Source organism: Penicillium psychrosexuale (genome assembly GCF_028828465.1).
Source record: "Penicillium psychrosexuale strain IBT 29551 chromosome Unknown utg000002l, whole genome shotgun sequence".
NCBI lineage: Eukaryota > Fungi > Ascomycota > Eurotiomycetes > Eurotiales > Aspergillaceae > Penicillium > Penicillium psychrosexuale.
The window spans coordinates 678,089-705,757 of NW_026643187.1; the positions used below are offsets into that span (position 1 = coordinate 678,089).

The 27,669-nt window shown below is 48.9% G+C and overlaps 12 protein-coding genes across 12 annotated transcripts; 8 read left to right on the forward strand and 4 right to left on the reverse strand.

Annotated features, from left to right (window-relative positions):
* Positions 1 to 126: 126 nt before the first annotated feature.
* On the forward strand, positions 127 to 3,170 carry N7518_001397 (La domain family; the record flags this gene model as incomplete). Its single annotated transcript, XM_057182325.1, has 2 exons — positions 127 to 2,534; positions 2,597 to 3,170. The coding sequence occupies 2 exons, from the start codon at positions 127 to 129 to the stop codon at positions 3,168 to 3,170; spliced, it is 2,982 nt and encodes a 993-aa protein (XP_057043775.1).
* Positions 3,171 to 4,286: 1,116 nt separating this feature from the next.
* N7518_001398 (SPFH domain-containing protein) lies at positions 4,287 to 5,672 on the forward strand (the record flags this gene model as incomplete). The annotated part of the gene is made up of 2 exons (XM_057182326.1): positions 4,287 to 4,771; positions 4,862 to 5,672. The coding sequence occupies 2 exons, from the start codon at positions 4,287 to 4,289 to the stop codon at positions 5,670 to 5,672; spliced, it is 1,296 nt and encodes a 431-aa protein (XP_057043776.1).
* A 710-nt stretch (positions 5,673 to 6,382) lies between these two features.
* On the reverse strand, positions 6,383 to 7,183 carry N7518_001399 (uncharacterized protein; the record flags this gene model as incomplete). Its single annotated transcript, XM_057182327.1, has 1 exon — positions 6,383 to 7,183. One exon carries the CDS (start codon positions 7,181 to 7,183, stop codon positions 6,383 to 6,385), a length of 801 nt encoding a protein of 266 aa, XP_057043777.1.
* A 434-nt stretch (positions 7,184 to 7,617) lies between these two features.
* On the forward strand, positions 7,618 to 8,034 carry N7518_001400 (uncharacterized protein; the record flags this gene model as incomplete). Its single annotated transcript, XM_057182328.1, has 1 exon — positions 7,618 to 8,034. The coding sequence occupies one exon, from the start codon at positions 7,618 to 7,620 to the stop codon at positions 8,032 to 8,034; it is 417 nt and encodes a 138-aa protein (XP_057043778.1).
* A 658-nt stretch (positions 8,035 to 8,692) lies between these two features.
* On the forward strand, positions 8,693 to 9,083 carry N7518_001401 (uncharacterized protein; the record flags this gene model as incomplete). Its single annotated transcript, XM_057182329.1, has 3 exons — positions 8,693 to 8,746; positions 8,840 to 8,910; positions 8,978 to 9,083. 3 exons carry the CDS (start codon positions 8,693 to 8,695, stop codon positions 9,081 to 9,083), a joined length of 231 nt encoding a protein of 76 aa, XP_057043779.1.
* A 909-nt stretch (positions 9,084 to 9,992) lies between these two features.
* Positions 9,993 to 13,540, forward strand: hir1 (putative histone transcription regulator Hir1; the record flags this gene model as incomplete). Its single annotated transcript, XM_057182330.1, has 5 exons — positions 9,993 to 10,029; positions 10,159 to 10,233; positions 10,326 to 10,547; positions 10,616 to 13,375; positions 13,443 to 13,540. The coding sequence occupies 5 exons, from the start codon at positions 9,993 to 9,995 to the stop codon at positions 13,538 to 13,540; spliced, it is 3,192 nt and encodes a 1,063-aa protein (XP_057043780.1).
* A 469-nt stretch (positions 13,541 to 14,009) lies between these two features.
* N7518_001403 (YchF/Obg family ATPase) lies at positions 14,010 to 15,769 on the forward strand (the record flags this gene model as incomplete). The annotated part of the gene is made up of 3 exons (XM_057182331.1): positions 14,010 to 14,250; positions 14,417 to 14,974; positions 15,218 to 15,769. Exons 1-3 carry the CDS (start codon positions 14,176 to 14,178, stop codon positions 15,767 to 15,769), a joined length of 1,185 nt encoding a protein of 394 aa, XP_057043781.1. The 5' UTR covers positions 14,010 to 14,175.
* A 345-nt stretch (positions 15,770 to 16,114) lies between these two features.
* N7518_001404 (translation machinery-associated protein 20) lies at positions 16,115 to 16,999 on the forward strand (the record flags this gene model as incomplete). The annotated part of the gene is made up of 3 exons (XM_057182332.1): positions 16,115 to 16,128; positions 16,346 to 16,486; positions 16,609 to 16,999. 3 exons carry the CDS (start codon positions 16,115 to 16,117, stop codon positions 16,997 to 16,999), a joined length of 546 nt encoding a protein of 181 aa, XP_057043782.1.
* A 388-nt stretch (positions 17,000 to 17,387) lies between these two features.
* On the forward strand, positions 17,388 to 18,858 carry N7518_001405 (uncharacterized protein; the record flags this gene model as incomplete). Its single annotated transcript, XM_057182333.1, is given in 7 exon segments — positions 17,388 to 17,429; positions 17,490 to 17,585; positions 17,671 to 17,705; positions 17,779 to 18,079; positions 18,131 to 18,161; positions 18,176 to 18,252; positions 18,301 to 18,858. The coding sequence occupies 7 exon segments, from the start codon at positions 17,388 to 17,390 to the stop codon at positions 18,856 to 18,858; spliced, it is 1,140 nt and encodes a 379-aa protein (XP_057043783.1).
* Positions 18,859 to 19,712: 854 nt separating this feature from the next.
* Positions 19,713 to 20,697, reverse strand: N7518_001406 (GPI anchored serine-threonine rich family protein; the record flags this gene model as incomplete). The annotated part of the gene is made up of 4 exons (XM_057182334.1): positions 19,713 to 20,259; positions 20,400 to 20,453; positions 20,518 to 20,596; positions 20,646 to 20,697. The coding sequence occupies 4 exons, from the start codon at positions 20,695 to 20,697 to the stop codon at positions 19,713 to 19,715; spliced, it is 732 nt and encodes a 243-aa protein (XP_057043784.1).
* Positions 20,698 to 21,975: 1,278 nt separating this feature from the next.
* On the reverse strand, positions 21,976 to 24,033 carry N7518_001407 (alpha-amylase; the record flags this gene model as incomplete). The annotated part of the gene is made up of 8 exons (XM_057182335.1): positions 21,976 to 22,000; positions 22,076 to 22,328; positions 22,414 to 22,636; positions 22,693 to 22,716; positions 22,772 to 22,795; positions 22,843 to 23,438; positions 23,509 to 23,916; positions 23,973 to 24,033. The coding sequence occupies 8 exons, from the start codon at positions 24,031 to 24,033 to the stop codon at positions 21,976 to 21,978; spliced, it is 1,614 nt and encodes a 537-aa protein (XP_057043785.1).
* A 559-nt stretch (positions 24,034 to 24,592) lies between these two features.
* Positions 24,593 to 26,293, reverse strand: N7518_001408 (alpha-amylase; the record flags this gene model as incomplete). The annotated part of the gene is made up of 2 exons (XM_057182336.1): positions 24,593 to 25,231; positions 25,289 to 26,293. The coding sequence occupies 2 exons, from the start codon at positions 26,291 to 26,293 to the stop codon at positions 24,593 to 24,595; spliced, it is 1,644 nt and encodes a 547-aa protein (XP_057043786.1).
* Positions 26,294 to 27,669: the final 1,376 nt, after the last annotated feature.

Here is a 27,669-nt window from a genome sequence, read left to right on the forward strand (position 1 = left end):
TCTCGCCCCCAGTAGGCGTAGACTGAGATCCAGAGTTACCCAAGGTCGTCCGGTAAAATAAACCGCACCTCAAAAATTTTTCTTCCCACACACTCGATCAGAGCTATCATAAGCTCTCAATACGACATGTCTACGTTTTCGTACGCACAAGCCGCCAAGGGCGTCTCCGGGACACCGGCCCCGTCTAAGACACCATCAGAATCCGAGAAGACTGACTCCAAACCGGAGGAGCACACCACCGTCGAGACTACAACGGATGAAGCACCGGCCCCCACTGAGTCCGAGCCCGTTCAACAACCCGAGGTAGTCTCAGAGGAGAACAAGGATGATGATTTCACCACTGTCACGAACAAGCATGCCGCCAAGACAAAGGCTATCAACTCTCGAACATCAAGCCCGAGCGTTCGCACAGGCTCAAAGGCGCGCAAGTCAAAGGAGGATGATTCCCATACCCCTAATGGCAACGCAGATGCCACCGCTGAGAAGCAGGCTCCCAGTGAGGGACAGACCGAGAAGGCCGAAGGTGCCGCAGAGAAGTCCGCTGAAAAATCCGAGGATTCCGAGAAGATCGCATCACCACCCAAGGAGCTGAAGGCTGCTCCTCTCCCATCAGTCAACATTTGGCAACAGAGACGAGAGGCCCAGGATGCCAAGGTCAAGGCTGTCCCCAAGTCCACCTCCACTAGCAAGGCCGCCTCCACGAAGGCCGCCTCGACTGCGGATGAGACCCAGCAAGACTCCAAGACCGGCTCTAAGAAGAAGGGTGCCGATGGTGCACAGGAAGGCGCCAAGGATCGTAAGAAGACCGATGGTGGAAAAGGACGCGATGCCGGATCAGTTCCCCCAGTAGAAGACGCTACTGCATGGCCCACTCCCCAAGTTGCGATTGGCGAAGAGAAGAAGAAGTCTCACGAAAAGACCGAAAAGAGCCCTGTGATTAGACCTCATGGAAAGGAAAAGTGGACACCAGTTCCTTACGTTCCTACTGCTGTTTTCAACACCCCGCTCCCATCTGCTGGTGGTCGTGGAGGTAGACGGGCTACTCGTGGTGGCCGGGACAGCGGCCGTGGAGCTCACGGCAATGGAGCCGCTACCACCGATAAGGCTGCCTCTGGACAGGCTGCCCAAGGCGCAAAGCAGGCACCTGGAGACCGAGGACGCCTTGAGTCTGGAACTGGACGTGCCGCTTCTCTTCCCGCGCAGTCGCGACGGTCCACAAGCACTGATGCCGGTGCCACAGCCGATGCACGCAAGGCTTCCCAGGCACCTGAGCGCGGCCGTGGTGCTCGCAACGGAGAGGAGAACAGCAAGCAGGTGAATGGTGGCGAGAACGCCCCCCGCCCTCAACGCGAGGGCAAGCCCATTGGAAGAAGCCAGGATGCCCGTGCAGGAGACCGCAACCAGAAGGGTGCCAACCTGGCTGTTGACTTGCAGGCTGCAGCCCGTGGCAATGACCGTCGCTTCGAGGCTGGATCCAAGTCTGCCGACCCCACCGGTCTCACTGACTTCAGCCGTGAACGTGGAGAGTTCCGATCTGAGCGTGGAGGTCGTGGATCTAACCGCGGCCGTGGTGGTGCTTACGCCAACTTCGGCGGCCAGAACGCCCAGTTCAATGCGTCTATGTCTAACAACCCATTCCCTGCGCCTAAGTCGTTCGGCTTCAACGAGCGTCAGCGGTCACACCAGCACGGCCTCCCCAATGGATCTCAACAAGGAAACCGTATGCCCCTCCGATCGCCCTCTGTGCCCACTCCCGCAAACATGTACGGTGTTGTTTATCCTTTCCCAGGTGATATCAACACGATGTATGGCTACCCAGCTGCCCCGATGAGCGCTGTTCCCTACCAGCAATATGTGGAGCCTTTCTCGCTCATGAATATGCTCTCCATGCAATTGGAGTACTACTTCTCGGTTGACAACATGTGCAAGGACATGTTCCTTCGGAAGCAGATGGATTCCCAGGGCTTTGTGCCTCTGAACGTCCTTGCCAGCTTTAAGCGTGTCAAGTCCCTCACTGAGGACTTTGAGCTCATTCGTCACGTGTCCCGTCAGCTCCGCAACGTTGAGTGCCAGACTGGCGAGGATGGTGTCGACCGCCTGCGCCCCAGAGACAAGTGGCAGCAGTGGGTCCTCCCCGTGGATCAGCGTGAGCCTGCCGCCCAGAATGAGGGTGCCGCCCCTGCTAGAAAGACCGACGAGAACACCCCGGTTCACGGCCACTCCGAGAACGTTATCAACGGATCCGCTCGTCAGTTCATTCCCAACGGTGTCGCCCATGATGTCAAGACTTCACTTTCGTCTACCGCTCCGGAATTCATGCCCTCACTGCTACCCACTGCAGTGAACGAAATTGCCAATGTAGGATACCCCTGGAACTTCCCAGTCTCCCCTGATGATTCGAAAACGTCGTTCTTTTCGTCTTCTTCGTCTTTCCCTAATTTAATTATTGACTCTTCTTTCTCAGCGCGTGGACTAGATTCGCAGTCTGAACCCCCTTTCCCCTCTGATTTGGAATCGATGGTGTCCCCGACAAGGTATGCTGAATTTTTTGCATGTGAAATATATTATGTGCGGTACTGACTCACTGTACGAACAGCTCTGATGCAGATTGCTTTCAATACCAAGTCGGCGGTACTGATTGGTTGATCAGCAAGTCTTTTGCCGAAGCGCATCAACCGGCGCCTAAGTCAAATGGGAAGGGCCGTTCGTCCACACAAACGTCAAATTATGTCCCAAAAACTTTCAATATGTCTCGCAAAGAAACCTTCGATGGCCGAGGCCGACAGATGTCAAGAAGGTATAGCATTGGAATGACCCAGCCTTACGAATCCTGGTCATTCAGCTTGACAAAAAATTTCAATTCGCATTTGTACAATGAATTTAGGCGTTCAGCCCTTGATGATCTTTTGACTCGACACGTTGACAACGGTTTCAACGAGCTCATGGAGTTTTATCGGAACTGTTTGCTTCACCGTCGCCACATTCCTGACCTCGTTCTGTACGACATGGTCTATCTTTCACAAGGTCAAACATCAGACTACCACACCCTCGTCTCCAATACGATCCATGAAACCATTGCCAATGGAAAGATGAAATTACACAATTGGGGGAGAATCAGCATATATTTCGATACCCAACTGGGCAAGACGGCGGGAGAAAAGTTATCATGAGCCCTTTTGCATTTCTTTCTGAATTTTGCTTCTTCGCGACACGTCTCCTTCTACTGCTTGTTCATCTTTCATGACCAGCATTATTCTTTTTTTTTTGTCCAATACGGGTTTTTTTTATCTCTTGCATGCATATTCGCCAACTTTTCTAGAGTTCCAAGTGACCCTTTCATTGCAATAACGCGGTCTGGTTTCTCGGTCAACTCGAACCTTCGGAGTTTTCTCACCTCCTTTTTTTCTGTTTGATGATTTCATTGCTTTTTCAGTCATGGGAGATTCTCAAAACGTTCTGGCGTCCGGGCATGATTTTACTGGCAGTCTCTCTTTCTTTTGATGCCTACCACTGCGGTGTGCCGGGCTCCAAAATTCGTTCTCTTTTTCACCCTTGACATAGATATTTCCACTACTTTTCTTGTTTCCTTCCCGAGGTTGTGGCTTTTCCTTTATCGATCCAGTCAATTTGCGATCCAGGCCTTTCATCGGCTCTGGGTCTTAACAAGTATCAGCATGGCAATACCCAGAAAAAAGCACATGTTTTAAAAAATATCGTCTTGAGGTTTTCTGTGTTTCAAGTTTCGTGATGTCAATCGGAGGAATGAATCCAGCATATCTACATTGCCGATCTCTTCTTCCCTGTTGACCATCCATTCGGTCTACCAGGTTCTTCTTTGGACAGACCCTTTGAAGTGGATTCATCCATCTCAGTGCTTTGTTCTTATTGCTGGGGTTCCTGCACAGAATATTTTGTTTTCTGTACTTTGTTTTCTTGCATAAACTGGGCTGGCTGTTCGGGTCTTTGTGGAGTAATATGATTGATATGATTGATATGCATACTATGCACCAAGGCATTACACTTGCTCTGTAAAATAATGTCAATTGAAAGACGTGTTTGAAACTGTACATAATAATGATTGTCATCTATAAAAACGCAAGTCGAGTCTGTTGGAATGAGGTCGATCGTTCCTGCCTCAGGCAGCCAGATCTTGCAACGGAGATAATTCAATCCCGATCCGGCTCTAACAGCTCCCTTTCCCCTCTCTAGCTCTGTTCAGCACCTCCAGCACACTGTTCTTCTCCTCCTTTTAGCCTCTTTACCTTTAAATCCACCTTTTGATCAGGATGGAGGGTGCATCCCGCCAAACGTCAAGGCTACTCCGGCCTCGTGGCCAGAAACTCCTTCCCCGTCTCACACGAACCTCCGCAGTCAACGCCACACCCTTCACCCATATTCAACGACGGACACTGTCGAATTCCCCTCGGCCCTTTGCACCAGAGTCTCTTCTCAACACCTTTAGAACCGGTGGTTCATACAACGAAGGACCCACCAGCTATTTCTCCAACCGACAAACACTTCCCGCGAATACCGTTGTACGATTTGTGCCACAGCAGACAGCTTGGATCGTCGAGCGCATGGGAAAGTTCGACCGTATCTTGGAACCCGGTCTTGCGATCCTTGTGCCGTTCTTGGACCGAATTGCTTACGTGAAGAGCTTGAAGGAGGCGGCTATTGAGATCCCCAGCCAGAACGCGATTACGGCGGATAACGTTACTCTTGAGCTGGACGGTGTACTATATACGCGCGTTTTCGATGCATACAAGGCAAGGTGAGTGGTTTAAGGGCGGTTCTTGGTTGTTGTGTGGGATTGGACCAATCGGGACAAAGCAATCGTTAATACATCAATCGTCAATTCTAGCTACGGAGTCGAAGATGCAGAATACGCTATTTCGCAACTCGCGCAGACAACTATGCGTTCCGAAATCGGTCAGTTGACCCTCGATCATGTTCTTAAGGAACGCGCCAATCTCAATACAAACATCACCAAGGCTATCAACGAGGCGGCCCAGGAATGGGGTGTCGTCTGTCTCCGATACGAGATTAGGGATATCCACGCGCCGGAGGCGGTCGTTGCTGCCATGCACCGCCAGGTTACTGCTGAGCGCTCCAAGCGAGCTGAGATCCTCGAATCTGAAGGTCAGCGCCAGAGCGCGATCAACATTGCTGAGGGTCGCAAGCAGTCTGTGATTTTGGCATCTGAGGCTCTGCGCTCCGAGAAGGTCAACCATGCTTCTGGTGAAGCCGAGGCTATCAAGCTCAAGGCCGAGGCTACCGCGCTTGGTATTGACGCTGTTGCTCGGGCCATCGAGGAGGGTGGCGAGAATGCTCGTAGCGCTATTGGTCTCAGCGTTGCTGAGAAGTACGTCGCAGCTTGGTCAAACCTGGCACGTGAGGGCACGGCCGTTGTTGTTCCCGGTAATGTCGGTGACATGGGTGGCATGATTGCCAACGCCATGGCTGTCTACGGCAAGGTCAGCGAGACTCACGCCCGGGGGCTGGCAAAGAAAACCCTCGGGGTCGAAGACGCCTCTCGGTCATCGGAGACATCGCAAAACAGTCAGGTGCCGACCTTCTTTGAGGAACAGGCTGGGCAGAACACACAGTCGAATGTCGCCTCGCGAACTGCTGAGGAGGGATTTGAAACTGTCGCCGGCGAACACAAGAAATAAGCATCTATACTTCACCGAACCGAAACGAGAACGACGACTCCTCTCTTGATGTGATTATATTTCTTTCCGCCTCTTTTGTTGTTCTGGCACCTCCGCCCAGTCAGCCCTAGTCTTCAGCTCCTTTGGTATATGGGCTGGCTGTTTCCCAGTCTCTTCGACATTCTTCTTGAATTGGGCTCTCTAAATTTACCCACCACTTCCCATCTCCATTACTTACCTTTCCCGCTCTTACTGCCTGTTGTCTTCCTATTGTTGTCCGGCATTTCTTTAGGAGTCTTCCAAAACGTACGAGCTTCGCTGTGTATGTGGCATCGAATTCGCCAAATTGGTTCCTGTATGTGTAAATAGAGAATTGTTGTTGATCAGAGAGCCTGCGCGGAAGGAGATATCTCAATGTACAAGTATCAGTATCTTTACATTGCTTTCCAGGAATTGTAGGTCGGTTGTGAGACATCGGATAAACCGGGTCAGATTAAATCTTTGGTTTCATCACTTGTATGATTATTGCGAATCCAGAAGTCGGCTTTCGATCTTGATTATGCTGCCGGCTATTCCTCAAAAGGGTCTACTCAGTGTACTACAGTTTGGAGATAGAGGCCACTAAAACAAGTGCATTGCTAACAGCTCTTAGTAAAAAGTTCCCCAGGTCCTAGTTAGTTCAAACCGAATACAGGAGGGAGGTCAACCAACGTACCTGAAAATGAATAGAATCACGCAGCAGAAACCAAAGAAGCAGGAATAGGTTCAATATCGAACCTGATCTCAAGTGAGGAACTTTGATCCCAGGTCATAACCCTAGAAATATAATACGTACCCCTCGGAAAGATCTCCAGGACCAGATACACCGCGCACTTACCAACGCGTGTACCCAGAAGAGCCTGGTACTCGGGGGTGTTATACTGCCATATCAGCGGCGCGTCACAAGCCGGAGGCCAGGTCAGACCATTACGCGATGAATATAAAACATCCTGGACAAAATTTTTGGTATTGAAATTGACAACGTCACAGACATATAAGTGTCGCAGAGTCTGTGGCTCAGCAATCTCCTGCAACCGGGCTCGGGCAATCTGGGAAAACTGAGGTCCGTCACTTCTGAACATCGCCTCGACGATGATCAGACCCCTTCCAACTAGGATGTCATACACATTCTCACAGCCAGCTAGCCCAGGATCGCCCTCTGCCAACTTGCGCGTCAGTGTCTGGTTATATATCGCTTTGTTAGTGTACCCCAGTGCGAAGGCATTCTCCGCAACCTGGAATGGGATGTTATGCTTCTCGGTTTGAATGAGCCAGCGTGCCTTTGTAAGATCCGCTACGGTGAGGGTGTTGGGCTGGATTTGGCATGTGGGATCAGTGGGGTCTTCCATCCATCGTTGTCGTGTAGCTCCTTCGTCTTGGATCTTGCTGTATCGCCGGGCTGGGGTGGAAATGGCTGGGGGAACGTCTGGGGTGGTGCTCGGAATCCCTAGGGGAGGATTGGGGGGAACCCAAGACTGCTCTGAAGGTGCCATATTGATGTATCAGTATCTTGTATCGATCACTCGAATGATGAGCTTCGGTACCATATATAGTATATGCCGGTATAGGTGTGGTACAGATATCCATAAGAAAGAAAAGAAGATCATACAACAAAAACAACAATGACTTGGAAGACGACAAGGACAAAGGCAAGGTGGAAATTTAGACGACTGAATCAAAGGAGACTGCTTCTTTGAGAGTCTTGACAAAGAATGAAGAGCTCTGTTTCAAAAGCTTTGTGCTCCTTTGTGCAAATACATACTTGTTTGAACAAGACAAACATAACTCGAATGACAATATAAAGCCTGGGCTTTTTCACTCCATCGAGTCTTTCTCACCATATTTCACCAGACGCTTTACTGGTAAATTCAGTATTCATATCTCTGGTTTATCGAAGCCAACCCTGGTCTTATCCTCACCCGCGACAATGTCTCTTACTAGACCTAACCACCTGAGCTACGAACAGCATTTCGAGCGAGAATGCGAGTTCTTCCAGGAAACTCTACTCAGGGAGGTTGACTCGCTCAATCGGTTGGAAAACCGCCGCGCAGGAACCATTCAAATAATTTGTGATCTGATCGTCCAGCTGGAAATCGTCGGACGGCTCGCTGAGACTATGGCCAGAAAGTCCCCGATGTGTCCAACTGTCCTGATTAGCCCCCCGGGATATTTCCGCGGTGAATTTCAAAGCTTTTGCCGTGCAAAGATTCTACCTGGTCTGATTAGGTCGCTGACTTGCCTTAAGGAGTCGGACATTATCTATCGCGATATCAACTACTCAGTCGCTGCTCAATTGGAGGAGATCCATGAGGACTTTACTTTTGTCTTGGATAGTCGCGAGTAGCTAAATTGTCATGTTAGGATTCTGTCTGCTTTAGCTAAGCTGCTGGATTACTCTAGCAAGTTAGATGTCCATTCATATATTCCTGTACAGATGTTGCTCAATGACATTATCTCAGGTGAACATGGCCTTTAGTTTAGATACGTCGCATACGTCGCGAATACTTCACTGCATTGGTTAGAAAGATAACATGGTCCACTCCGTTCGTATTCAAAGTTGATAGTTATCCGTGTTAGTTTCAGATATGTCATTTCGTGGCCTATATCGTATATGGCCTATTAGGTCTGCTTGAATGTCTCTTGTAGTCTTGAACCCATTTGCTCTGTACTCCGTAGTAGACACCTTATTTACCAACTGATAAATATCACATACTCATTTTGGTCACACTCCATGCACCAGTAGTCTACCATCACACTTCATTTACATATTTAAGTATACTTAGGCCCAAATAAAACACCGTAAAGCATCAAACAACGCCGTCGATGCCGGCAATGGCACCATCCAACGATCGGTTCACTGACAAACTTATTTGTGCCGTTCCCCCCACCTCAGCCAATGTCACTGGTATATTAACCTCCATCCCCCTCATTCTTCTCTTACTCTTCTCACATCCTCTACATCTTATCTCTAAAGCAATAACATAGCCTATAAATCATCCACCATGTCTAGCTCTGGAAAAGGATACACTGTTACCGGCTCCGGCACTAACAGCCAGGTAGGTATACCCCCCTCCATTTCCTATGTTATGCCAACAACAAGATAAGACATGCATTCATCATCAATATGTCACTTACAAAAGGTAAATTAGGGCAACCATTATTGCACTCGCGACTACGGTTCCAGCGCTTCTAACTCGAACAGCTACCACTACTCTAATACGTAAGCAGTCTCCATGCATATGATAATGCAGTGAACGAGAACAGTTTATTCTGACTATTTGCTTTAGCAATGGATCCTACTACTACTCCAACCCCAATGGAAGCACCTACTACAACAGCGGGAAGGGAAGCTCTACCTACACCCCTCCTTCCGGAGGATCCGGCAAGAAATAAGTTCTCATGCAATAACGTCGACAATTGATTGGCGTATCATGAAGGCCTAATTTATCCAAAGAACCAATGAATCTTTCTGTTTCCTTTATAAAGATGTGTAGTTGTAGTGTAAGCATATCTAGTAGAGAATCCTCGATCACTCAATGCTCGAATAATTTGAAGTTCCTAGTCAACGGAGGTCCAGCTTTTCTCTATATTGTTTGAGTTGGTTACCATAGAGATATCTGGATGTTTTACCTCTTCTTCACCAAGGGATGAAGCCCAAAGTCACCGAGACCTTAACATGCAAGCCTATAATTGAACTAGAAACATAACATATTGCTGGTGCTTGAGGACTATTGGATCTCTCCAGTTTTTACCATAATCATTCATTGACGACAGGGTTGTCCAGATATACACTAAGTGGCCATACTTCCGGTAGAACCATGTTTGCCCTGTTCACTTTGTTTGATAGAACCAGCAAGCATAGAAAGATCACTGCATAATATAAAATATAAATATGGTAGTATTCCCCCTCAAAAGAAAACAATAAGTGCTAGTCCTTGCAGTGTAATTCAAGAGACTATCAACGCGGGAGCTCGGACCAGGCAAATCTGGAGATCGCGACTTTTGGATTCACGTCCTTTTAATATCCGGTCTCTTTGAACCTGAGCCCTTTTACTTCTCTTTCTTGAATCCGTGACTGAGGAATCCGTTCGTTTTGACTCTTGGTCCTGCCATGTTCCACGTTAAGTTCATATAATCACCAAAAGCCTAGCTCCGACTTGATACGCCGCGCCGCTCCCCTCCCTACCCACGCTCTGCGCACATTGGCGCTGATACGTGTCGCATGACCTGATCTCGAGGCACGATCACGCAAACCTTCGAGAAATAAGCGAATAACTGTGACTTTGTTCTGCGGCTGGCGCGATGCATATCATAAAGCCAGTTTGGCTCACCCATGGAGGTACGGAGCTTGATCGCCCTGGTTTCCTTTGCTCGACACCGTTGGGACAGAAATGCAGTGCTTCTGAGAGCAGAAAACCAAGTCATCCAACGAAAGAACGAGTTTACTAATGTTTTTGCTCTGACACAGGTGAACGCAAGGATTTCGAGGTTTACAGCTGCGATGTCTCGCCAGATGGGAAGCGACTGGTCACAGCTGCTGGAGGTGAGCTCGACCTTTTTTGCTTTGAGGTGGAGGTCACAAAGATCATGCGCCACAGAGAGAATTATCACTGACATTCTTTTGATTCGCTCTAGATGGATACGTGCGAATCTGGTCAACAGAAGCTATTTACGGCACCGGAACACCCGAACTTGAGGGCAAGCCAAAACAACTGGCGTCCATGAGCAACCACTCCGGCACGATTCATACCGTGCGTTTTTCACACAACGGGAAATACCTAGCGTCAGGCGCAGATGACAAGATTGTCTGCGTGTACACCCTCGACGCTAACCCTCCAACACACTCATCAACATTTGGTATGCTTCGGACACACTGGATACGGAGAGACAAAAGTAGTTACTGACAGCTATGGGAAAACTCTTAGGCACCGATGAACCACCTCCCGTTGAAAACTGGCGCACGATTCGGCGATTGATCGGCCACGACAATGATGTCCAGGATCTCGGGTGGTCTTTCGACTCATCGATACTGGTCTCCGTTGGGCTGGACTCAAAGGTCGTGGTGTGGTCTGGCCACTCATTCGAAAAGCTGAAGACGATAGCGATCCATCAGAGTCACGTCAAAGGCATCACTTTCGATCCGGCCAACAAATATTTCGCAACCGCTAGCGATGACCGGACCGTTCGCATCTTCCGATTCACCTCCCCTTCCCCCAATTCTTCAGCTCACGATCATATGAACAATTTCGTCCTTGAGCAGACAATCACAGCCCCATTCGCCAATTCTCCGTTGACAGCTTATTTCCGTCGTTGCTCTTGGTCGCCTGATGGAATGCATATTGCAGCTGCTAATGCCGTGAATGGTCCTGTGAGCTCTGTGGCTATTATCAACCGTGGATCATGGGATGGTGATATCAATCTGATTGGACACGAGGCGCCTGTTGAGGTTTGTGCGTTCTCTCCACGACTTTATGCAACTGAGCCGCCCAATAAGAAGCAAGCCGATGGGCAGCCTGTACCTCAACACCACATTACCGTCATTGCTTGTGCCGGTGGAGACAAATCCCTCAGTATCTGGATTACGAGCAATGCACGACCGATTGTGGTTGCGCAGGAAATGGCTGCTAAAGCCATTTCGGACCTGGCATGGTCTCCTGATGGAAAGTGTCTCTTTGCTACTGCTCTGGATGGCACAATTGTGGCAGTCAGGTTTGAAGATGGCGAGCTGGGCTGGGCCACGGCAATGGAAGAGAATGAGAAATCACTCACTAAGTTTGGGACTAATCGAAAGGGCGCCGGAATCACAGAAACTACTGACAGCTTGTTGCTGGAGGAAAAGAGCAAAGCTGGCGAGATCAAGCACGTCGAAGGGAGAATGGGTGCACTGATGGGCGATGGCGCCGAACCTACGATTAATGGAGATAAAGCCCCACAAGCATCAAATGGGACCGCACCTGCTCGGGGCTCTTCGCCAGCTCCCGAGGCTACGAAGACCCAGACGAATGGGACCCTTTCGACATCTGCCGCCACAGAATCAGAGAAGCCTGACCCTTACAAAGCCAAGTTGGAAAGACTTAAGCAGCGTCCAACCTACACCAAAGAGGGCAAAAAGCGGATCGCTCCATTACTAGTTTCCGGAGCTGGGGCTGGCGAGTCATCTCTTCCACAAGCCCGTTTGATGGCGTCTGTCAGCAATCAGGTCAAGGCTGATGCCCCGACCACCATCGTTGACCTGTCAAAACCCTTCGATGGCTTACCCAAGGGTGGCCTGACTGCTCTTCTTATTGGAAACAAGCGCAAGCTGGCCCAGATAGAAGGCGACGAAGATGGCAGCGTAGAAAAGCGTGTGACACTCGCCAGTCAAAACGGTGCAACTCCCATCATGGCCAACACTCCCGACGGCCTTCTACCAGCTCAAGTTCAATCTGCCACGACTGGTCAACAGCCAACTCCAGAATTCATTCGCCCCGCAGTCACAAATCCTTGCATGTCGGTCAGCCAACTTCGTCTGGCAGTCCCTAAAATTCGCAGCCAGATTCTCCGCGCGTTAGATTCGAGTGGGAAACCGACGGAACAACCTGGCCCTGGCACAGACTCGGGCTCTTCTAAGAGTCGGGTGGACGTGGTTTTCGAAGCCCGGAACCCATCACCAGCAAGTCTGACCGGTCGTGCCGTGGACCGCGAGCCAGTACGCCTGACACTGTTCCGCGGAGATCAACCATTGTGGCAGGACTTCTTACCGCGGTCTGTCCTACTTGTGACTGGTAATCAGAGCATGTGGGCAGCTGGCTGCGAGGATGGATCAATCTATCTTTGGACACCCGCAGGTCGTCGTCTGGTAAGTGCGCTCGTTCTCGAGGCACAGCCTGTCATCTTGGAGTGCAATGGACCGTGGATCCTGTGCATTTCCTCCGTGGGCATGTGCTATGTCTGGAATGTGAAGCACTTGTCGTCTCCTCACCCACCAGTCTCCCTCCAGCCAGTCCTGGATGCTGCAATTCATACTATGGGCGTGACTCCCACCGCCGCTCCCGCAGTAACAGACGCACGCATTAATTCGGAGGGTCGAGTCATTGTTTCTTTGTCTAACGGCGAAGGATACTCCTATTCCCCATCAATGTTCACATGGCAGCGCATCTCAGAAGCCTGGTGGGCCGTCGGCAGTCAGTACTGGAACACCACAGACGCACCCGTGAGCAACTTGCAGGCCAAGGATGCACAGCAAGATAACAAGGATGCGAAGGCAGCTGTTGCCGCCGGCATTATTCCTTGGTTGGAGCGAAACACCACGAATGAGACCCTCCTTCGCGGAAGAGCATACTTCCTCCAGCGTCTCATCAAGGTTTTATTGTCACGCGAAGGTTATGAGACTTTCGAGTCCAGCGTATCAATTGCTCATCTCGAAAACCGTCTCGCTGCTGCTCTGTCCCTGGGTGCCAAGGAAGAGTTCCGGTTATACCTATCCATGTACGCTAAGCGCATCGGTGCCGAGGGTCTGAAACTGAAGGTTGAGGAGCTCCTAAAGGGTCTCATCGGTGGTCTTTTTGAGGATGAAGACGAGGACAGTGAAGGAGTCTTGAAACTGCAGGACAACCAGCGCGATGGCCGTAACTGGCGCGAAGGATCTGATGATCTGTGTGGCTGGCCACGGGAGACTTTGTTGAAGGAGGTGATTCTAGCGCTTGGTATGTTTCTTTCTTTTTTCTTTTTTCTCTTTCTTGACGATTCAATTACTAACGAACGTTCATCTAGGTAAACATCGTGACCTTCAACGCGTGACAGTTCCTTACGCCAAGCTGCTGGATATGGTTGACAATACCTCTGAACATGGCGATGCAATGGATCTTTAATGATGTTTTCTCTCTGGCTATCTATACCTTTTCTTCTTCTTGCTGGCGTTCAATAAGTTCGGGCTGGGTCAACCCAAAGGGTTTGCATTATTATCTCTGCTGAGGCGGGATTGGAGATGATAAATCTCATTTTCATGGTGTATTTGTATCATAGGTTCACTTTTGGGTCGTTATTATTTAAGCCAACCTGTTCCTATCTTGCCCTAGTTTGGTCTTGTTCTAGGATCAACCAGACAGACCCTAATATCCCTCGATACACACAGTATTACGTACATGACACCCACATGGATGTAGTGACGTCGTCAGGGCTTGACTCTCACGTGGGCGGTGGCAGCTCTGCAGGCAGAAAATTTGAAGATATCTGGCGCGTACCTCGTCAACATTGCATTTTGATAGCTAAAGACGCATTCATTTACTCTCTTTGTACTCATAGACCTTGTCCGCAATTGCTGTGGACAACCGCCATCACGTCTTCCACATCATCTATCTTCTTCCTTCGTATCGTCGATCGATCCGCAGCTGGTCCTGCATTTGGCGCGTTCCATCCTTGTTCCCGCTTCCGCCTTTCAACTTCCCCCCACCTCCCACTTCTCTTCTGTCGCTTCTACTCAAGCAAGAAGAAAAAATCCAATAAGATGCCTCCCAAGAAGCAGCAAGTCCAGGAAAAGGTCCTTTTGGGCCGTCCAGGAAACAACTTGAAGAGCGGTATCGTATGTGAGCTAGGCCCCCACCCATTCTTTTTTTTTTTCCTTTTTCCACACAGCACAGTCCACTTTTACTTCCGAAAAACTATTTAAACCCCCTTGTCCCCCTTCCCTCCCGCCTTTTTTTTTTCTTTTCCTCCTCAACCATGATTGACTAACAATATGGCTTCAGGTTGGTCTTGCCAATGTCGGCAAGTCGACACTCTTCCAATCCATCACCAAGTCCTCCCTCGGTAACCCGGCCAATTTCCCCTATGCCACCATTGACCCCGAGGAGGCTCGTGTCATCGTTCCCGATGAGCGGTTCGACTGGCTCTGCCAGCACTACAAGCCCAAGTCGCAGGTTCCTGCCAATTTGACTGTGTACGATATTGCCGGTCTCACTCGCGGTGCCTCGACTGGAGCCGGTCTGGGTAACTCTTTCCTGTCACACATCCGCGCTGTCGATGCCATCTTCCAGGTGGTTCGCTGCTTCGATGATGCCGAGATTATTCACGTTGAGGGTGACGTCGATCCTTGCCGTGATCTGACCATCATCAACGAGGAGCTCCGCATCAAGGATATCGAGTTTGTTGAGAAGGCTCTTGATCTTCTTGGCAAACAGACTCGTCGTGGCGGACAGTCTCTGGAGATGAAGAAGCTCAAGGAGGAGGAGGCTACCACTGCCAAGATCCTTCAATTCCTGAAGGATGGCAATGACATCCGCAAGGGTGACTGGACCCCCAAAGAGGTATGTTGGAATTTTTTCCTTCTTCTTTTCCCAAATCAACTTGCCCTTCCAACTCCTTTCCTGATGAATAAGAGCACTGCTCGAAATTAACCCAGCTCGTTGAGTGCCCTCATTAAAAGGATACTCACAATCCGAGGGCACCTTGAGAAAAAAAGTTATATGCTGAAATTTTGGAGTCCACTTCTACATGATTGCATCACTCATACTCTTTGAGAATCCTCATGCTAACCGAATTGGTTATAGGTCGAAGTTATCAACCCTCTGTTCCTCCTCACTGCTAAGCCCGTTGTGTACCTGGTCAACCTGAGCGAGAGAGATTACATCCGCCAGAAGAACAAGTACCTCCCCAAGGTCTTCGAGTGGATCAAAACCAACTCTACCGGCGACCCAATCCTTCCTGTCTCAGCTCAGTTCGAGGAGCGTCTGACCCTGATGCACGATGATGCGGCCGCTGAGGCTGAGTGCAAGACTCTGGGCACCAAGTCCGGTCTGCCCAAGATCATCACCACCATGCGCCAGTCCATGAACTTGGGCAGCTTCTTCACCACTGGTGAGGACGAGGTTCGGCAATGGACCATCCGCAAGGGCATCAAGGCTCCCGCTGCGGCTGGTGTCATTCACACGGACTTCGAGAAGACCTTCATCCAGGCTATTGTGTACAACTACGCTTCTCTCCGTGAGTACGGTGATGAGAATGCGATCAAGGCTGCTGGTAAGATTATGACTAAGGGTAAGGATTACGTCGTCGAAGACGGCGATATCCTGCTCATCAAGGCTGGTGCTGCTAAGCACTAGGTGCACATAGACAATAGTTCTTCAAATGATACACCAGTGTTGAGTCTTGACATTTTTTCAACTGTAAATTTCCTTGCCTGTTGCAAATCATCATTGGTAGGTCAATGTTGCAGAATATACCTCATTTCCCTTCTGCATGATTCTTGCCTTGATATTTCTTGCCTTGGTATTTGAAGGCTAAGCCTACAATAGCTCATATTCATAGTGTAAGATCATACATTCTATTTAAGCTGTTCAGCATCAAAAAATCCGAAGCACTTAATCGGTCACGTGACCACCTCCCCGCGCATCCCACTTCGGTATCAAGAGCTTGATTCTTGTATTATCACCACCTCAACAAGCATCATGTTTAAGAAAGAGTGAGTCAAACGCTTTAATAAACCCACGACTAGCCCAGTGGCTTGTTTGGAACCTCTTGTCTACCCAGTGGGAGCACATATCTCCCTCTGTTTGAAGACCTGGAAAGACTGCAGGAGCTGTCCAATACTCCATACCAAGACATACACAGCGCCCATGGGATAAATCTTGTTGGAAAAGTTTATCAAAAACACCAGCTAACATCCGTGCTCCATCTAGTATTCCCCCAAGCAACCGGTCTAAGGTGAAGTCCTCGGTGCAGCGCGGCCTGCGCCAGAAGCTGCTGGAAACATACCCAGGCCTCGAGCCCTTCATTGAAGATGTCATGCCCAAGAAGGCCTCATTGGAAGCCGTGAAACTGTAAAGTTCCCGTTTACCCATCTTTTGTTTTCCGATTCCAGCAACGTCATCTCCGGCTTTCGACATGAACGTGCTACATCTTATTCTGGAGACCCAAACGCTAACTACAACCACCATCCTAGACCCGATCGTGTGACCCTCTACACGATAGACTCAACCCCCCTCTTCTTCCAACCTATCGATGGACCCCCAGTCCCACACCTCCGCCTCATCCACGCCTACCCCTCCGCCATCCCGACAATCCAGATCGACCGTGGTGCCATCCGCTTCGTGCTCTCCGGCGCAACGCTCATGGCTCCAGGTCTCACATCCCCCGGAGGCCGTCTGCCTGATGCCGAGCATGCCCTTGAGGCCGGACAGATCGTTGGTGTCAAGGCTGAAGGGAAGGAGGAGATTTGTATGGTTGGTATGCTGAAGGTTGGCACTGAGGAGATCAAGAGTAAAGGGAAGGGAGTTGTTATTGATGAGGGCCATTATCTTGGTGATGGACTTTGGAGAATGCATTTAGATTAAGGGACATGGTTTTCAAAAGAAGCAAGGGATTCATTGGGCTGGGGTTGCGGTCTTTTGGGATGTTTGGCTTGGAACTATACCTTTATACCTCTATACCTCTCTGCACGCATGGCGATGATTATGTGTTGGATGATTTGAAATGAAATATCCCCCTGGACAAGGATCCAGATTGGTTCAATGGATGTATTGATTGAATGTAGATAGCTTCTTGTATCGCCGTAAAAGGCTTTGTAATATATGTAGGAGAAGCACAGGTACATGATTACCGGGGTATTCGGAGGTTCTTAGGTTGAAATATATATTTTGACGATGGGGCCGGTCCGCAGAAACTTCCCACTTCCCCCTTTTCATCAGTGTCTCCTTTGATCCAGTCGACACTTATTTCACGATGCCTTCCAACGGTGGGAAATGCCGATTGTGGTCTCAGCCAGTGAGTCAAGCCCAAGGAACCTTGAAAGCATATGATACATAATAATTCAAACATCTCCAGAACGAGCCGATCATCCCGATTAGGCGACGACGCCAGCTCGGGTTGTTTGACACGTTTGGCCGATACGGGGTCATAAGAGCAAAATATAATGCCGCTGTGAGAGATGGACATGAACTTTTCATAGCCCATGAGTCTGACCTTATTCCAGTCCGACTGGTACTGCAAGCATGAATATGACTAGAACCCAAACGTTGAAGCTTACCATTACATCAATACGTTAGTTGTTGCATACCTGCTACCTGTGAGCATGTCTAACTACAAAGTACCCATCTGATCCTTTGACATATAGAACCGGCTGGTACACCTCAATAAACCCAGACGGAAGTCAAGAGAAGCTCCATGTGAAAAAGAAGACAGCGTACCTCCCGCCTTACAGCGGTACTTGGGAGGATTGTTCGGGGGAAGTCGATTGGGATACATTACCAGAAATACCCGACCTTTGTATTGCGACAGGAAGCCGTCCTACCCCTTGGATTTGGGAGGAAATAAAAAGGCTAGAGCAGGAAGAAGGTATGGTTGGTTCGTCCGTGGCATGTGGCATAGCTAATGCCACAAAGCCGCAATTGAAGCAGCCCAACGACAATATGACGGTGAGATTGAATCACTGGCAACACGACTGACCCATGGCTGATATTGAGCAGAATGGGCTACAAACGACGTCTGGAATCACGGGTGCAATTATCCAGACCGGAAACTGTCTAATGAAGGGAGGATGTCGAATGTCAACGAGGATGTGATGTCCGAATCCGCGAGCGAGACCTCGGTGAAATCCGAGGGCGACACATCTGGAACCGGTTCCTTCACTGGCTAGACCTCCCAGGACGAGCTGACCGAGGACAAATTGCCCCGAAAGAAGAAAAGTTCAGTCAACAAAGTCTCGACACAGCTTGTGCTAGCCATAGATGCAAAGGAGACGGCTGCAAGCAACGCATCTGAGGATGAAAATGAAGCGGCAAAACATACCGGCGTTAAATCCAAATCACGTCAACGGAAGATTGAAAAGCCAGAGAAAGAGCAAAAAGAGCACAAGAAGCAAAGGAAACAGAAAAAAGCCGAAAGCAAGCAGGGCGGGGAGGAGAAGAGTCCTCGAGCGAGGAAGATGGGAACTGTAGAAGAGGAACCCGAAAAACGACAGTTCGAAGAGCAGGAATCCAAGGAGAAAGCCGAAGAGATGAAGCTTGCAAAGAAGCTTGCAAAGAAGCAGAAGAAGCAGAGAAAGCTCGAGGCGAAGCTTAAGGAAGAATCATGCCGAAAAGATTCTGCGGCCCTATCAAGTCGGAAGCGGAAGGCCGACAATGAAGATGAAGTTACCACGACTTCAAGGCAACACAGAAGAAACAGCATAGGACTTAGGGGAGTGATCAGATAGATAGGGGCCGAGATATGCTTAAGGATGAAGCATGTAATTCATTCACACAGTTCACACAGTTCACACAGTCTAAATAGGGAAACTGGTCATGCTCCGTGGAGAATAATGAGCCTCGATGCTACGAGTGCCTCTAGTCGAGCTCAACGGTTACACAACCGGCGTCTCTGTTGCTTTCTTTCCTAGACGATATTTGACCCAAACTTCCAGGATAATCTCCCCCGAATGTCTCTGGCTGTAAACACAGATTTCCTCGGGTCTAGTGATGCACTCGAGCAGTGATGATGTATTGGACGAAGAGTGTCATGTAAAAGGACCAGAGAAACAAACCCCACATGGATCACAAAAGCTGTCCTCGGTGATATTCCGAAGGCCATAGGTGATTGGTACATGGATGTGGAGTGTTCTCGAGGCTCAAAATCCGTTAGAGGAAATGTAATTTGAATCTCAAATGCCCCGAACACGTATAGTGTGGGAGTGAAGAAGTAGAAATGTTATCTCCAGGGCTGGAATATCAAATAACGACAACAAGCAGAGAGCTGGGCAGGCTCGTGGATTATGATTATTATAAATGAAGTGAATATAGCCAAAAAAAAAAAAAAAAAAAAAGTCAAGCTCATGCATGCATCAACCGATTACATACCTAGTCTACATCAATAGATGAAACCTCGAAAGGCCGACCAACCACCTGCAAAAAAGAAAAAAAAAGAAGAATCCCATCCATTCATTACCATTCCTCCATGAATAACCCAATTCTAGAAACATAGTTCTCAATTCTCCACACCTTGAAGCTGAAGTCATACCAAGCGTCGGCACATACCAAAGCCCGGCACATCAGCCGATCTTCAAGTTGCAATTTACAGGAGAGCGAGGACACCAGCCAGAAGACCAGCGGCGGTAGCGGGGGCAACCAGACCCATAGCGGCACCGCTGGAGGCAGAGGGAGAGGCAGAGCTGGTAGAAGTGCTGGTGGTGGTGGAAGTGCTGGTGGTCAGACCGGTAGTGGTGCTAGTGGTCAGACCGGTAGTGGTGCTAGTGGTAGTTCCGGTAGAAGTTCCGGTAGAAGTTCCGGTAGCTGTACGGACAGAGGTATCAGTGCTGTGCTTGCCAGGGGTGGGGAGACCAGTAGTAAGGGAGCCAGAGGTAAGGGTTCCGGTGGGGGAGGGTTTGATGATAGACACGTCCGGGGTGGAAGTACCAGTAGTGGAAGCCTCGGTTTCAGTGGTGGAGGCACCAGTGGAGACAACAGAGGTCGAGGCAGTAGAAGAGGAGGAGACAGTGGAAGATGTACCGGTAGTAGTAGAGCTGGAGGAGCTCTCGGCGGTCACATTGAACTGCTCGGACTGAGCGAGGATGCCGGTGTTCTTGGCCTCAGTGGAGAGCAGGTTGATCTGGAAACCGGAACTGCAGTGTACATTAAGTGTTAGTAGACATACAATCGACGCGCCACAAAGGCGATCTTACCCATTGCTGACGTCCTTCAGACCACTGGCAGTGTAAGAGCCCTTGGAGGTGTCGATGCCAGAGGCAATCTTCTCATCGACGGGGGGTAGACGGCATTGTTGACAAGGACGATGTCAACAGTGGAGGCGTCGGTGCTGTAATTGGTTAGTTTTGGCTGTCATGGCTAGGGTAAGATGTGAGTGATCATAGTCGACATACTTAACGGATGTCCATTTCACGGTGAAAGATTTGGACAGATCGAGGTCGTCGCCCTTGGAGGGCTCGGTGACCTGGATAGCTAGACTGATTATTAGAGAGAGTCTCGCGTCATATGGTGATTTACATACCTCCAACGGAGAGGGCCAAAGGCAGGAGAGACAGAATGGTAGAGAAACGCATCTTGACTAATTAAAGCGAATGTAGTGGATTAAAAAACGAATGAATGTTGGAGTGTAAAAGAGCGAGAGAGATGCGAGAGAGAAGTTGGAAGATGGAAAAATAGTCAGATTCAAGGGTCCATGTCATTAAGTAGGTGACCAAACATTTCATTTGATATTGCACAACCTTGGATGCCCTGAACCGTCAACAATGTCTCTGGCACCCACTACCAATACGGAAAGATACCTGAAAATAGAATTGACATGGCGAGGTACCCGGTTTTAGAGCATCCCAAAAATATTTTAAACATTTTATTATACACAACGTGGGAATTCAGGGTCTCAGTAAGGTTCCATGTGGAAGTAAGTAGAGCTTCATGGCTCGCCGAGGAGCTAGTTTCAGGCGCAAATTCCACTTTCGATTTTGGGGAAGATGACTCCGTGTTCCGTACTCTATTATTCGATGGGAGTTCCATGTTATAATTGTGTCCGTCGTTATTTTTTACACCCGGAGGTGGCCCGTCCACTATGGATCCCAACCATCGATGTGGTCCGCCGATAGGGTCGATAAGAGGACGCTAGATAGGCTTGGCAATCCGCTAGTGGTATTTGGTACAGTCTTGGCATAGAACAAAACCCGAGCAGTATGAAACGTGGAATTACGTATGTATGGTATCCGTATTTTTGAATTGCAAATTCTGCGGTAAATTACAGAAAGGCAATCTGGACCCTGAATTTTCATGTATCCTTTCATTAGCTCGAGCAAGGGTGTTGGCCACCAATTTGAGCGAAGATCAGCAAAGCCTAATCATCCATGGGGTAAGGGGAATCAAAAGGCTGTCCATGAGTATTCATAAATCCATATCCAATATTTACTCCGTACGAATGTCTCAGAATGAACTCGAAAATGCTGCGAACACACCGTTTCGATGTCTCAACGAAGACCCACTCCACAGACCAATTTCAGGATTGAGATATATCTGAATTTGGGGGTCTCGGACGACACGCTAAATGAACCATAAGTGGGAGCACTGGAGGCGATAAAATGAGTGTCTCAGAACCTGCAGGCACGTTATTATCTCTTTACGGACAGAATGGTGCCATTTCCCAGTCGAGTAGCGGTCAATTACGGAGTCAGATCCGAATCAGTAAATTCCTTTTTCTGAGGTACTTATGATTTGTCGAATACGGCAGGAAGATACGGAGCACGGAGTTCCAAGTGTTATCACAAATATTAGATGTTGTACATAATTTTCGCACCGGAGAACCCCCGGGGATGTGCCTTGCGCCCAACAAAAGATTAGGTATCGTAGATATCCACGTTACTGGTAGCACGGAGTTAGTAATCAAGCCACAATCAGTGCTCCGTACGGTGTACTCGGCTGGGAAAGGATACATACAAGTCCCTCTTGAGACCATCCCGGCCCATGGTAGCCGAATCGACCCAGACGCTAGCACTCATCGCCTGGACACCGAAGTCTCCATACCCCTTCTTGTTGATAATGACAGGTTTTATGCTAGGATGCAACAGATCGGTCCATTGCTCATATGCATGTTGTTGACCGACAAACATGCGCTGCACACCCGGACCAGCGTTGCTGATAACACACGCGAGTCCGGATAGGTGACGGGCGTTTCCGTAGCGAACGAATCCTGTATCGCAGTCAGATCTGCTAGTGTGGATACGTGTTCCCCATAGTGGGGCGCAGTAATCCAGGGGTGAAAGGGCCAAGCGAACCTATGCAGTTGGGTTGGTTGAAATAATCCTGCTGTTCGCCGTAGGCATAGAGTTTCCGGGCTTGAGTTAGGACGGGAAGATGACCGTTGCAACTTGGTGTCATTGGGTTATCCACATTCGCCCGTATCCCGTACAGGTCACCATAGAATACGCATGGGTGACCGTCTTTGCGGAGGAGGACCAATGCGTATGCTAGTAATTTAAAGGAGTGCGCCACTGGGGTCTGGGCTTTGATTAGCCGTGCTCGGGCCTTATAAAACTGGGAAGAAGTTGACTCACCTCCAGCATTTGTCCTGGTTGCTGCTGAGAGTTAGGTAAAGAAGTAAATATGCCAAGATCAGACACAGTTGGTACTTACCGTATCGTGATTCGAAACAAGGGTCTGGAGAAGTTAGCTTTGTATCATTACTCGAGCGTCGAGGAACTCACCACAGCGTGGTCCGGCCGACACTGTACCAATGTATCTTTGAAAATCCCGCGAAGATCTGGTGCCTTGGCATGGGACAACTTGGAGAATCGCTCCAGGAGAGGTACATCATATGCAGCGAGATCATACTCTACCTTCTCGAGGTAATGCAGAAGGGACGGTAAATGTCCAGTCCAGTACTCTCCGATGGCGAAAAAGTCCGGGTTGACGGTTTTCCGAACATATTGCACGAATGTGCGTTGGAACTCGGTTGAGAAATGCTTAGCGGCATCAAGTCGCATTCCATTGAGGCTTAGGGATTTGGTGATCCACGTTCCCCATTGCAGGAGGTCTGCGCGGACTTCTGGGTGTGTAAGGTCCAAATCGGCGAACATCAGGTAATCGTAGTTTCCATTCTCCGTGGACACATCTTGCGCCCAGTCCTTGTTGGATGCGACAATCTTGTAGATTGCGTTTTGCTTGCTCTTATCGTCCCAGTCAACGCCGCTGAAATGTTGCCAGTGATACTTCATTGAGCTGTACATGTCACCGCGACCGGCGAAATCAAAGCCTGTCCAGCCATGGACTTCTGTCGGCTTAGATATATCCAGATCTCTTCCTGTTGTTTTATTTTGATCAGCGAAAATCCATGATTGAATATCAACGAAGAGAAGGATGAAATCGCTCACGTTTAGGATCTACCTTGACAGCCTGAAAAGGCTCTGGATAGTCCGCGCCAGCTTTATGATTGAGCACAGCATCCCAGATTACACCAATGCCCAAGTTCTGCGCTTGGCACATCAGGTCTTCAAGTTCACGCTTGGTGCCCCATTTCGTGGGGACTGCGCCCTTCTGATCGAACTCCCCTAGGTCGTACAGATCATAGATGTCATAGCCATTACCATTCACATCCATTCCCTTGCATCCGGGAGGGATCCAGATCTGATCAACGCCAATGGCTTTGTACTCTGGTAAGGCATTCTGCAGACGACGCCAGTGCTGCCGGTCGGTGGGAACATGCCATTCAAAGGCTTGCAGTATGAGCGAATTATCTGGAGCATTCCATGATGGTAGCTGTTGTAGATTCGCTGCTGCTTCTGTACCATGTATGCAGGTTAGAGCTTCGAACTGTTTTCCGGTCGGGGATACTGACCTTCAATCTGTTTCCATTTCTGGCCTTTCTGTCGAGATCCACACCACAGGAAAGACGGCATTGCGGGATACCAAATGGCAAGTCAAGCTATGTCAATGTCCAGCTAAATAGTACTCAACTAGAATATGCATATCCTCCCTTTTAGGGCTTGGATGTGGGGCGACTATATTTGACTTCGAACTGTTGTAAGGTACAGGTTTTGCAGTTGGAGGTGTCTCCATTTATTATTCTCAAATTATTAAAAATGTCTCAGACGAAAATTTCACCCAAAGGAAAATTGGAACTTTTCTAGAAGAAAACTCCACCTGAGATAATCTCATTGGCTACCGCCGGCCATAAATGCGTGACATGTAAAATAATAGTAAATAGGAAAAAAAGCCCATAATCATATAAAGGCCAAAGGGCGCGTGTCAGGAGGGAAAAGACCAAAAATATCGCCAAATAAAACAAGAGGTCAAAAATATGGCACAAGAAAGGATATCTCCGCGAACCAAGCCGAGTCGTGGCTCAATGGGGGGAAAAAGGGTAAAAATAGAAAATGAAGATCGGAAGATCGGAAGATCGGAAGAAGAATGAAGCGAATGAAGAGAGAAGGAAAAAAGAAGGGCTGTCGAGGTATTTCAAACGAACATGACGAACATGCTGGTCATCACGGCTAGCAGTAGGGTGGCTACACCGGTACCACTGGTAAATTGCATTCCAGCCGACGTCGAACTACTGCCAGTCTCCAACATCGCGAGGGTAACGTTCGTCTCGGGGTAGCCACAAAGACCACTACCCTCCATATATTGTGTGGGGAAGAAAACCCGTGGCTCTCCCTTGTTCATATCGACACGCAGCAGGCCCTGGTTGTCGACAGTATAGTTCTTACAGTTCAGAACATCCATGATCACCGTGCCAGCATTGTAAGTGACTGCCATGTCGAGGTTGTAAGCCCCACTGGTCGAAGGTTGAGTGGACAACACCATGACTACTTGTCGACCCTGGACACCCTTTGTGAAACCAAGCTCACTGGCTCCCTGGTAGATCGTGTGGGTCGAGTCCTCAAAGTAGTTTGTGCCCAGTAAGGCTGCGTGGTTCCGAATGCGATTCAGCTTTGCGATTAGCTGGTAGAGCACCGCATTGGTGTCGTATTTGGTGAGCCAGATGGCTTCTCGGTTGACAGGCACCGAGTTCCCCTTCAGATGTTGCTCTTGACCTTGATATATCATCGGGATTCCATCAAATAGCATGGTAAACACTAGGACATTTTTGGCCATCTGCCAAGTACCATCATTAACAAAAGCGATCAGTCAACCCGAGGAGGGCACACATACCGCTATGTCATCGGAGTAGCTACCAATTCGAGGTTTGTCGTGATTTTCGGAAAAAGTGGCCATAGCATTGACATCTGGCATGGTGATTCTCATGTTCTCCACTGCTTTCGCCAATTGAGACGTATTGCCCTGGGTGAAGGCATCTATGATTTCGAAATAGATCGGATAATTTGGCAAACTGTCGATGTAGTTGCTCTGATAATCTTCCATGATGCTGACTGCCCCTTCAAGAACTTCTCCTGTCATGAAAGTGTCGACACCATTGGAGAAATTTCGTAGAAAACCCGTATTAACGTGCTTGGCAGCGTCAATGCGGAGTCCGTCAATGGAATAGGTCTTGATGGCGTTGTTTGCCCATGCGATCAGAAGCTGTTGGACATCTGCATGCTCGGTGAAAAGGTCTGGCAGCGGCACGTCTAGATCACCTGTCTGACACCTTTGTGCGTCGGTCATGTTTTCCCAGTTTGTGATTTTGCAGTAGGGATGGAAATAGTCTGCGTTATTGAAGGGTGTAAATACTGAGTAGTCGATATGTGTGGCCGGGTTGCTGCCATTTGTGATGTACGCCATGTTGTTGATTACCGTATCCATCATGAAGTACATGCCCCGGGAGTGGAGAGCGGCACTGAGGTCGAGCAAGTCTTGATGCGTCCCGAAATGAGAGTTGAGGGTGTTGAAGTTCAATGGCCAGTACCCATGGTAAGCTTCGCCATAGGAGACTTGGCCATGGATATTCTCGATGATGGGAGATATCATCACAGCGTCAAATCCCATCCCTTGGATGTAGTCCAGACGATCAATGGTTCCTCGCCATGTTCCTCCGCAATAAAGGCCCGCGGTGGTATTGCATGGTGCTGTTAATGATCCATCTGTGCGAGCGAAACGATCCGTCATGGTCTGATATATCGACCTGGGCTTCCAGTCGGCTGTCCTTGCGGCTGATGCCGAGGAAATAAGGCCCGTGATCAAGAGCCCTACCAGACGGCCAAGGGTCGATCGTGACATCATGGCAGCTCGTATTTGTGTGATGGGTCGACCGGAAGAGGCGAAAAAGAGAGTACTGGGCTTTCAGATAAAGAGTGTTTTGATTAACTCACGAGAGGGCAAAGATGGCCGGCAAGTGGAATAAATGAGTGACATTTGGACTTTATCCAGGAACAGGAAACGAAAGGAGGCAAAGAAAGCAGAAGTTGGTCCCTAGACAGGAAAAGATCGGGGAAAATGGCTAGTCAGGTGGCACGGCTTTTGCAAGGTTCTATTGTCCATCCATACATGTCTTGGGACCTTCCCCCCACAACCACGCGTTATATTATTATCCGGGCAGTTGCCTCGGGATATCTGCACCAATGGACCTGATTGCCATGCGACCTACCCGTTGATATGCCCCAGGATTCAGAAATAAAGGTATGATTCTAGTGGCTTTTTTTAAGAAGGACTAACTACCCCATGTACACATCAAGCGGGGGCTGCAGAAATCAATTTTAGTTTCATTATGGTGTACTTGTGGGAGGGGAAGAAGCGAAAGCGACTTAGCACACTAGTAACGACACTATTGGAACAAGGAGTACAGAGTACAGGAGCTGTCAGGTACCAGGCACCTTGCTGGAGGTTACTGTTGATTGGTCGTTATCACGTGGAGACACTGCCCTAATCTCAGGAACGGTCCCTATCTATCACAGGAGAAGTGACAAACTTTTGATGGTCCAATCATCCGAGACAAAGTGCAAGAGACTAGCGACGTTACTTTGAATTTCCACAAATCGGGTCCAAGCTATAGATAGTACTTTGGTACTTCGTATTGTATAGATTACCGCGTACATACGCTGTACGGAGTACCCCGTACCTTGAATTGATACACCAAACGCTTTGGCCCTGGCCCTGGGCAGTTGAATACGAGATATGCGATACAAAAGTTTGAATGAACACCTTGGCAAAATTTTACGATTCTATACGAATTTTAACTTGCACCAGACACCCAGATACTACAATGAATATATACCTCGAACAACGCAAGAAAGGAAAAAGGAATAAAGATGTGGGAAATGAACAGAGATAGGTGTAATCCGGTGTGATAGATAAGTGAACTCGGGTGGCTGTACGAGATTTGCTGCGCCATTCTCGGCTTCCCGGACTTCCGTCTGGAGTGGCGTTGATACCAGTATCACATCACGGTAAATACTCCGTACTGCAGGGATGTCTGACCTTGTGGAGATTAAGTCAGACATTTCTTTTGCTTGTTTTCTTGTACGGAGAATACTTCCAAGTTTTGACTTAAGGATTTCATGGAAGTTATCCGTCTTGGCATTATTCCTTGTTTACCATTGGTTGTTATTGTAAACCTTGGAAGAATATTTAGATTTGTACCATGGTTGAGCCCCCGG